At 40.2% G+C, this 11,344-nt stretch overlaps 1 protein-coding gene across 5 annotated transcripts in view; it reads left to right on the top strand.

The window, feature by feature from the left end:
• The first annotated feature begins 360 nt into the window (after positions 1-360).
• The window catches only part of LOC127413427 (highly divergent homeobox-like), a 107,374-nt gene continuing 96,390 nt past the window's right edge, over positions 361-11,344 (top strand). For all 5 annotated transcript variants that reach the window (XR_007892588.1, XR_007892587.1, XM_051650582.1 and 2 more), the window contains exons 1-2: positions 361-473; positions 2,294-2,561. Coding sequence is in view for 3 of the 5 variants with exons in the window: in XM_051650582.1 (XP_051506542.1) it covers positions 2,526-2,561 (36 nt within the window). In the remaining 2 variants the exon portion in view is untranslated. The remainder of the gene's footprint in view (positions 474-2,293; positions 2,562-11,344) is intronic.

Genomic DNA, 11,344 nt, shown 5'->3' with positions numbered 1-11,344 from the left:
TTTTTCTTAGTCTAGCTGATGGAATTTCCATTTTGGGAAAATGTAATCTTAGTTTAGACAGTTGCTTAATTTAGTAATTTAAGTATTAATATGTCTACAGGTTAACGGTACTGATGTTTTAAATGATGCATTTTAACACAGAATTTTTATCTTATGTACATTTTTGAAAAACTGAATATTATTTTCATCTCCAATGACATGTAACTTGACTAAAATGACCTCTGTAATCTTCATTGTCACTGGTCTTTCTTTTGAATTCTGTGGTCCCCCTCACATCCTTACACACATTCAGGAGTGGGCGGGCCTCACTTTGTCACAGCCATGATGCTACACCTCCATTGGCTCCTGTCACCGCTGACGTCACGATCATGATTAGAATTGATGATCGGACGTTTTGATTTCAATTTCTTGCCAGGGGATTCGTCAAGAAATCTACTAAATTCCAGTGGCCGTTGTTGTCCGCATAAAGGAAGGTATCTATGCCATTTAATATACTCCAACACAGAAATACACGCTCGCGGAAGACGGATGTGTTGTGCTCGTGCATTTACAGCAGCATCTGTTCATGCGCGATGCAAAAATCAAAAGTTTCGCTAGGTGGATCTGGCTCGCGCGTGGCCTCCAGGGCCTGTCTCGTGCACGGCGCTTGCGTCATTAATTCTTCACTTCACCATGTTTTTACCCGCTTTACCTCTGTTAAATGACGCTTCTCATTCAACTCGCGAACGCGACGCCCAGTTTTATCCCCGCGATGAACTGGTCCAGGCGGAGGTCCGGCTCTGTGTCCATTTTAGCTTTGCTTCAGATGTCATTATTATGATTTCATGCACGAGCGCGAGTCTATAATGTGATAATATTTTAAAAGCGGACAACCTCTGTAATGTACATCCAGAATATTCCAAGCATTCACATGAGGTCAAGTTGAAATAAATCAGATAACCGAGTTGTTTATGTTTCCCTGTCCATGCAGCAGTGCTATAACGTGTGATAAGAAGAATATGTGTGTAGATAAGATGAGTGTGTGTGTGTGTTGTAGTAATGGTGCTGGAGACGGTGACTATAGCAAACATCACAACAAACGCCAAAATGACTGAATTAGCATTAGCACAGTGATAGACACGGGATATTATATATTCTCAGTTACATATTTGTAACTTTATAAATGTTACTAGGAAACAGTAATCTATTGTTTTGTATGAAATTCAGACTTCACTTGAGATTTACTGTGATTAAATTCAACTCTGATTTCAAGCTAGAAGACCATAAATGTAATTCACAAATTCACCACTTCAGATTAATTTAATTGAATTAATGTGATTCTTTTCTTCTACATAATAACATTTATTTAATAAATAAACTCTGTATACAGTGGCAGTCCTTGCAAATGTTTTTATTTTTTTTTTATTTTTATTTTTTTTTACCATGGTAGCCATATTTACACAGTACAATAGTTCATTCTAGAGATATAAATTATTGTTAACACACCATAGATATTATATACTGTATGTTGCTACTACTGTTAAATTCATATTGATAATTTTATATTTGATTTTTTTCAAACAGTGTAAGAAACATTCAGAATCTGTGATTTAATATATATTTTTAACTGTGGCTAATACTAAGATACCACAGCTTTATTAATGCAACAATATCTGTAGTAACTGTTTACCCGCTTACATTTTTGTAAGGGAGTGATCAGTGGTTTTATACTCTATTTTGATGAGTAAATAAGTAAAGATTAATGTATAGTCAGCCAGTCATTGCTGCAAAATAAACCCACCAGGGTGATCAGGACCCTGACATGAAGCGATCATCCCGCTTATCACGTGGCTACCTACCAAATAAATAAATGGACATGAAATATTGATTTGCATTGAAATTATGTTATTATGTGAAAAGAAAGAATACAGTCTCCAGAAACACTGAATTCCACCTCAGGAAATAAATCAATTTAATTTTTATTTTATTTTATGATCTTACTTGTAGAGATCACAGTGATATGAGAAGCAGAAAAGTTGACTTGTAATACCTGGATGACCGGTCTGATAACACTTTATCTCTGGATGTATGGTTGTTATTCAGAAATATAAGACCTATGGATGACACGACTGAACAATAAGAATTGAGCAGTCTAGAGGGCCATGTAATAATGAACTTTATAGGAATTCTACATTTAAGAAAAATACTTTTAACTAGTCTAAAAGTCTAGGTTCATGAGCTTAAGGACTAATAATAATAATAATAGAATTATAACAGTTTTATAAGAACTATGTTCTCATGTGGTCTCTTTCAGATCTGAGAGGTGTAACCTAACAAAGAGGAACTCTTGAGGTTTTTGACATCCTTAATACAGTCAGATTCTTCTTGAAGACATCTTATTTGAGCAGTCACAGGTGGTCATGAGGGCTGAATGCTTGTGTGAATAGACTGACACAACTTTGCTCTTGTGCCGTATGTTGAGTGTGAACCAGTCGCTCATTCTGTGGTGAGGCGTCTCCTGCTGTCTCACAGCGTCCTGCAGAGGGATGGAAAAATGGCTGGAGAAGAGGAGCATTCATACTGTGAGTATGAGCATCAGTATCTAGTAAAATAATAACAGCCATTGAACTTAATATTCATTGTTTACTGTTTGTAATCTATGCATATAACTAGTGGATGCACCGATCGATTGGCCGATCTTTTTTTTTTTTTTTTTTTGTAATTAAAATGTTTTTTTATTAAATCATACAATAACAATGAAATGCAAAACATATATATAAAATCAACATTTAAACCCCACAACCCCCCCTCCAGCTCCCCAACCCAACCCTACCCCCCCAAAAAACAACCCTGTGGTCAAACACAAGTAATATATAGAAATAAAAATCAAACAGACACACATATATACATATATATATATATATATATATATATATATATATATATATAAAAAAAATATATATATATATATATATATATATATATATATATATATATATACATAAACATATATATACACATACATACATACATGCACACACACATAATAATCATACTAACTATATTACACTACTCTCTCCACACCCCACCCTAGAGCCCTCCAAAAACTCCAAATACCTGCCCCATTTCAGTATAAACATATCCAAGCCACCCCGTCTTCCTGATGACACCTCCTCATAGGCTGCCACCCTCCCCACCTCCGTGCACCACTCCGGATATGGGGGCGCACCAGCTGACCTCCAACCCCTCAAAATAACCTGCCTGGCGATCATCACACAGGTCAGAACCCAGTTCTCTATATGGCCATCCCCCATATCGATGACCGACCCATCGCCCAGAACACAAAGTGTGGAGCAAAACGAAACCCAAGTGCCAACCACGTCGCACATAAAATTCTGAACCTTCGACCAGAATTTCTGGATCTCGACACACCACCAAAAAACATGGGCCATGTCTCCATCCTCCATCCTTTAAGACCAAGCCTATACAGTCTAGAGGGGGTCCAATAAAATCTATGCAAAATTTTGAATTGTATAAAACGCACCCTTGCATCTCTAGATGCAGACTTAACATTTTTAAGAATCTTAGCCCACACTCCTTCCTCCAATGCCAAGTTGAAATCTTTCTCCCCAACTGTCTTGAGAGAAGTTAAGGCTCCATCCCCCAGACTCTGAATTAACAGGGAGTAATACACAGATGCCTCATGACCTTTTCCAAAAGCTGCAATCACCTCTTTCAAAGCATCTGCTTCCTTAGGGGGGTGTGTGCTACTCCCAAAAATAGTACAAAGCAGGTGGTGCAGTTGTAAATACCTATAAAACCGAGGCCTGGGGATCCCAAAATGTTGGACCAAGTTTTCAAATGATCTCAACACTCCACATATAGGTCACCGAGTGTAGCAACCCCCCTCACAATCCACTCTAGCCAGCAGAAAGGGTACTTGCCAATACGCAATCTTGGGTTCTGCCATATGCTCGAGACAACATTTAAATAAGTGTCCAGTTTAAACAATCTGGACACTTTAGTCCATACCGAGTGTAAATGTGAAATAACGGGGTGTAACTTAACTTTTGCGATTAATTTGATAGAGATGCTTTGTAATGGCGAAATAGAGGCAAGAACTGTCTGTTCAATAACAAACCAGGGAGGGCCTCTCTCAGGTGGAAGTGACCAATGAGCCAAATGTCTGAGACTGAACGCATAGTAATAAAACAAAATCTTGGGTAGGCCTAGCCCACCTTTGTCTATCGGCCTATGTAACTTATTAAAATGCAATGTGGGACGTTTACCATTCCAAATGAAGGACTTCGCTATGCTATCAAATTGCTTGAAATAAGAGAGGGGGACATCTACAGGGAGAGATTGTAGCAGGTAGTTAAATTTTGGAATACAATTCATTTTAATAACATTAACCTTCCCAATCATCAATAAATGTAATGAAGCCCACCTGCCCACATCGCTCGAAAACCTTTTTATTAAAGGGGCAAAATGAACACTAACTAAATCAGACAAATTTGCTGGGAATAAAATTCCCAAATACTTAATGCCCTGTTTGGGCCACTGGAAGGCGCTCGGCTGGAAAGCCGTTACTGGACAGTACGCTGTCAGAGCCAAAGCTTCAGATTTAGACCATTTGACTTTGTATCCTGAGAACTTGGAAAAGGAATTAATAATTCTGTGGAGGCAAGGCATAGATCTAGTAGGTTCAGAGACAAATAATAAAATATCATCTGCGTAAAGCAGAAGCTTATGCGCCACACCTCCCACAGCCACCCCTGGAAAATCATCCTCCTTCCTTATCGCGGCTGCTAATGGTTCCAGGGCAAGACAGAACAATAATGAGGAAAGAGGGCAACCCTGCCGAGTGCCCCTATCCAGAGTAAAATAATCTGAAATTAATCCATTTGTTTGTACTGCTGCTACAGGGTGTCTATAAAGTAACTTAATCCAACCAATAAATGTACTCCCGAACCATACATTTCCAAAATCTTAAAAAGATAATCCCATTCTACCATATCAAACTCCTTTTCAGCGTCAAGTCAGATGGCAGCGAGACTGATCATTCGCTACTGACCACATGATATTGATGAGACGCCTGATGTTATCAGAAGAGCTATGGCCCCGAATAAACCCCACCTGATCTATATGTATAAGAGATGTCATAACCTTGCTTAATCGCTTAGCCAAAATTTTTGACAACATTTTTACCTCTAGTTTTATCAGGGAGATTGGACGGTAACTTTTACACTCACTTGGATCTTTGTCCTTTTTAAGAATCAGACTGATCCGGGCTTGTGTCATGGTTGGAGTAAGCTTTCCATTCTTTAATGATTCAGTATAAACTTCTAATAAAAGTGGAACCAGTTCTGTAGCATAGGATCTAATAAATTCTGCGGCAATACCATCTGGCCCCGGAGCCTTGCAAGTAGGTAGGGACTTTATTACCTCGTCAAGCTCCTCCAAGGTTATCTCAGAATCATGTGATCCGACCCCTAAGAACCACCTTAAGTGCCTCCCAAGCCATGCCCACAGAGCATACCGAGGACCAGTTGGTCTCCATATAAATATTGATTTCAGTCTTTAACATTTGTTGGAAATCAGGATTTTGCAAAAGGGATACATTAAGGCGCCAACTAAATGATTTATTTTTCTCTATATGTGGCAACACCTCTAAACTCACCAGGGCGTGATCCGAGACTAAAATGTTTCCAACTGAGCAATCAACAACAGATGAAATGAGGGATTTGGAAATAAAAAAAAAAATTCTATTCTAGAATAAATCTTATGGATTGATGAAAAAAATTTATAGTCTCTACCAGATGGGCTCAAAAGTCTCCAAATATCTGTAAGACCAAGATTTTTACACATCCTGTGAAGCGTCAATGTTGCTCTAGGGGGCTTACACACTTTTGCTTCACTATGATCAAGGACTGAGTCCATCAAAAGATTAAAGTCTCCTCCCAAAATTATATCATGAGGGGTGCCAGCGGCTTGCAACATCCCTTCAAGATCTATAAAAAAGCCCTGATCATCAACGTTAGGTGCGTAAATATTAGCCAAAATCAGACTTTGCCCCTGAATTTCTGCTAAAACAGTAATGACTCTTCCTAATTTATCATTTGAGATATTTGAATTGTAAATGTTTATTTACCAATATAATGACTCCCTTGCTCAAGTAGGTTGAGCCAACACTAAAGAAAATATGTCCATCCCATATCTTCCCAAATTTTTCAGCTTCCTGCGGGGAAAAATGCATTTCTTGAAGAAACACTATATCATATTTCTTACGTTTAAGAAAAAAAAATAACCTTCCTTCTTTTTATGGGGTTCCCCAACCCATTCACATTCCATGTGGAGAGAGATAGTACACTCATATTAACATTTGACATTTTGATATAATAGAAAAAATAAATTGTGTGCCAGAGACAAAATTATGAAGACCACATTTCAACATTAATGCAACAATCAAACCCCGAACTTCCCCCCGAACAAAACAAACAGAAAAAAGAAAAACGTGCGCATTAAACCCGCGCACGACAGCGCCGACCGGCATCAATCCCTTAAACTCAAAGAGTCCATGTATGCCTACGAGAGCCCCTGTGACAACTTTGCCATCGGATTGCTCAATTTTGCCTCACAAATTTGTAAATTACATAACATCAAATATTTTGTAAAACAAACCCCAGCCAATAGGCAGAATAAGCACAAAGAATGTGTAGACTTAATCACAGAACTGTCTTGAAGGTGTGTTCCTTCACAAAACAAATTCCAACCGATATAAAGCCGTTCAGTTTCCTCAGTCAGGCCAACAAATCTTCAGTGAGCCAGCTGATGAATGCAGCAGATGACATTTACATTTATGCATTTGGCAGATGCTTTTATCCAAAGCAACTTACAGTGCACTTATTACAGGGACAGTCTCCCTGGAGCAACCTGGAGTTAAGTGCCTTGCTCAAGGACACAATGGTGGTGGCTGTGGGGATCAAACCGGCAGCCTTCTGATTACCAGTTATGTGCTTTAGTCCACTACGCCACCACCACTCCTGGTGACATAATCACCATAATCATTCCAATGTCCCACGAAAATACTCCACAAACCATACTCCAGCCAACAGGAGGCATAAGCACAAGGAACTGACAGATTCATCCATAACTGTCCCAAAGTAGTGTTATTTAACAAAACAAGCTCCAACCGCTAGGCGGGACCAGCACAAAAGGAAACGAAACATGCATCCCGGGTCCTCGGATGGTCAAGAGTCATTTCACTCGGAGGCCGCATAAAAGTATATCCCATGATTTACACAGTCCGCAAACTTTATAAAAGACATCCTTTGTGTGGGCATGTAGATATTTTGCAGTTATCCGTAGTGTCTATTCTCAATCTGCCTGGGAACTTCATTGTAAAAGTGATCTTCCGTCAATGCAAAAGTTTCTTTAAGGAAAAGTGTTAATCCACAAAACAAAACAAACTCCAACCACTCGGCGGAGCCAATGCAAAAAGAAACAAAAATGGTGCCCAGCCTCCTCTGAAAGCCAGAGTAAATGCAGTGAATCAATCCACTCACAAGAAAAACACCCAATGGTTACTCACCCATTGTTTCAATAAAAGACATTGCCTGATTGGGACATGTAAATACTTTGCTGCCATCCTTGGTGTTTATTCTCAGTCTGGCCGGAAACATCAGAGCAAAAGTGATCTTCCACTGATGTAAGAGTTTCTTGCATTCCTTAAACCGATCGCGTTTCTCTCGTCGAGTTCGCAAAGTCCGGGAACAAGAAAATATTGTAGTTCTTCCAAGAAAGCTTTCCTTTGCTCCTCGCCTGGCGCAACACGAGATCTTTATCGGATGATTCAAAAATTTGGCCAGAATCGATCGGGGCCTTTCTCCCTCAGCAGATCTGTGAGCTGGGATTCTGTGAGCTCGCTCGATTTCCAGCTTGTGGCCTGTTATGTCGAGCAGACTCGGGAAAAGCTCGTCTAGGAATTTCACCATATCTCTGCCCTCCTCATGCTCAGGAATTCCAACAATTCGAATGTTATTCCTGCGGCTTCTATTCTCAAGATCTTCAAGCTTTTCAAGAACACGTTCCAAATCAACTTTGGTCGCGGGTGGATTAGCAGCTAATTCCCTCTCTGATGATTCCAAATAATCAATTCGTTTTTCAGCATCTGTCACTCTTGTGACTAGCTCAGATATTTTTTTTCCATTGCCGTAATCGTTTGAGGTATTACAGCGAGATCCTCGAAGTCCGCAAGTACCTTTGTCAACATCACCGACATGTTGGACAGTTGACACTGGATTCCTTCTCCCGCCGCGCCATCCAAATCGAGTCCCCGGTCCGCAGGCCTGTCTGGGCTTTCATCTTGAACCTGTAAGTGTCTTTTAATGTCTCCAGAGCCTGAGGAATTTGACTTCTTTGCCATGTTTACCTCAAACAGTAAATGTGTAACTGGGTGTATCGAATTTCACCGGATTATATCATGAAAATAATACAAAAAAAGTGTGCAGAGCTGTATCGCACACGTCTGCCCTTCGCATGGCATCACGTGGCTCCTCGATTGGCCGATCTTTGTCTTGAATCTATGATCGGTGATCGGCCAATCATGCTTAGATCTAGCACTGATCTTTTTTTTTTAATTGCAGCACGCATGAAGTCACTCACTGCTACTCAAATGAATGAGCACTTGCCCGGCCTTTGAAGCATGACATTGCAGTGGTGAATTGTTGGCAATTCTAAGCATTCGCAAATGTACACTTTCAGACATGCTGTAATTGAGATTAATATGTTGGTTTGTTTTAAAAGTGTTTACAGATGACATGTTTAGGAATATTAAGGTGCCCATTTTCTAGAATCATTACAGAAATAACTTTGACTCGCTATACAGTTAAGAGATTGAGAGAACAAAGATACTGAAAATGGATGTAGAAACAAATTAAACAACAAATAAAGATGCAAATACAAATCTGAGTACATGTGATGTAATGTGAGTCGAGACAGTCACGATAGAGGTTTCACTTCCAACATGCATGCTTTCTAGGTGTTCTCAATCTCATCGGTCACTCATCTCAGCGCTAATTTGTGAGAACCCTGATTTTAAACAGAGATATATGTTTGTCACAATACCACTATGTGACGAGGAGGAGGGCATGGCCAGGCCGTGAGGGTGCACGACCGGTGCTGAGTCACTTAATAAGCAGGAGAGAGAGATAAAGGGGAGCCGGAGACGCCAGTTCAAGAGAGAGAGAGAAAGAAACACGTGGCTGCACTGTGTGTGTTCATGTTTGTTTTATGTTGATTTAAGTCCAGTTACTTCATTAAAGTTATGTTGACTGTCCTGCCGGTTCCCACCTCCTCCTTGCCCATCCTGAACCCGTTACATTGGTGCCAAAACCCAGGAAGGAGGAGGAATGCGCTGTCGTGAAGTCCTCACCGCTGCCATCCGGCGGGGGATGGAGGAGTCACTGCCGTCCGCTGGGAGCCGGAGGAACAGCTGCCATCCGCCAGGAAGGGAAGGAGCCATTCTGTCCACCAGGGGTCAGAGGACTCACTGCCATCTGCCCGGGGAGGAGCAGCCTGTCGTCCGCCAGAGGGCGGAGGAGTGGCTGAGGACCAGGCGACGGCGTGTCTGGGGACTGGGGAGCAAGTTTTTCTCTCTCTCCTCTCTCTCTCTCACTGTCTCTCCTGCTCGCCCTTTCCCTCTCCCTCTCCCTTGTCTGTCCCCAGGTTCCCAGGAGGCGGGGTGGGCCATCGGCTGGCGGAACGGCCGGATGGGCAGCATCTCCCCTCCAGAGATGGGGGGGAGTAGGCCAGTCCGGATGGCGCCCTGACCTGAATCAGGTGGGGGAAGGAGTGTGACAAGGAGGAGAGCATGGCCAGGCTGTGAGGGTGCACGGCCAGTGCTGAGTCAATTAATCGGCAGGAGAGAGAGATAAAGGGGAGCTGGAGACGCCAGTTTGAGAGAAAGGGAGACACACGCGGCCGCGCTGTGTGTGTTTATGTTTGTTTTATGTTGTTTTAAGTTCAGTTACATCATTAAAGTTATGTTAACTGTCCTGCCAGTTCCCGCCTCCTCCTTACCCATCCTGAACCCATTACACACTAAAAACAGCAATAACAGTTTAACCTTCAATAACGCATCTTCACACAGTTGCTTAATAATAAGTGAATTCTGTTCCAAAAAAAATGCAAAAGCCTTATTTGGAGGAGACTAGTTTTCCCTGAGGAGGTTAAAGAAATTTGTGTTTAACAGTGTTAAACTTTGTGATTTGAATCCCATCCGAATATGACAAGTCTGTGTTTTTCTCACACAACCTCCAAATTCCAGAGCAAATTACCTACTGTTTTTCGGCTAACTCAAGGGTCCTCTGAGAAATCTAATCCTGTTCCAATGCAAATGTCTGTGATTTGCTGATATTGAATTTTCACAACGCTTCTCATGTATTTTGACCTACATGAATTACCGTAAAGATCGTACTTATACGCGCCAATCTTCTGCCTGCTGTGCACCTTTCAATATGAAAATTGTTTGTAGACATTTTTGCTTTCCAACGAAAAATATAAGGAAATAAAATCAACAAGGCGAGCCGAATCAAGGAAACGGCCACTGTAATATCATTGTCAGATAAGATACTTACCTTAATTTCTCTGCTCGGTTACTCTGTTATAATTATATAATCACTGATGAGTTGTTTATTTCAGTGGGTTTATTATAAGCAGCCACTTCAATAAATGTATGTGTAGTTTTAATAAGGTTTTTATAATTAGTTGTTTTAATAATTATTTAACATTTATTTTTTTAAGTAAACAAAAATAATAATAATTTATTTTAAAAGATAAAGTTTCAAAATGTTATCATCTAAATTTATTCAATGTGTTCAATGTGGTTTTAATGTATCCAGAGCACATGATCTTCTGTAATGCCCACATCTAGAAAACAGACACTCTAAATCTATATCTTCAGAAGAGATATGATAGATGTGGGTGAGAAACAGTGAAAGTGGAGATTTAGAATAATAATTTTTTTTTTTACATTTTAATCTGTTTCTCACCAACACTTATCATATCACTTTTGAAGATATGCAGTTCACCATTGGAGTCATATGGATTACTTTTATGTTTCCTTAATGTGATTTTTGGAGCTACAAAGGTCTGATCACTATTCACATTGTATGGGCCTACAGAGCTGAGATATTCTCCTAAAAATCTTAATTTGTGTTCTGCTGAAGAAAGAAAGTCATACACATGAGGGTGAGTAAATGATGAGAGAATTTTCATTTTTGGGTGAATTTTCATTTTAAAGTTATTTTAGTTAGCTCATGAATTTACCATTGACATATGGAAGAAAATGCTAGAATGTCAGCCT

This window comes from Myxocyprinus asiaticus, chromosome 22, assembly GCF_019703515.2.
Source record: "Myxocyprinus asiaticus isolate MX2 ecotype Aquarium Trade chromosome 22, UBuf_Myxa_2, whole genome shotgun sequence".
Classification (NCBI taxonomy): domain Eukaryota; kingdom Metazoa; phylum Chordata; class Actinopteri; order Cypriniformes; family Catostomidae; genus Myxocyprinus; species Myxocyprinus asiaticus.
The sequence above is the reverse complement of the archived record's forward strand: the minus strand, read 5'-3'. Positions and strand labels throughout refer to the sequence as shown.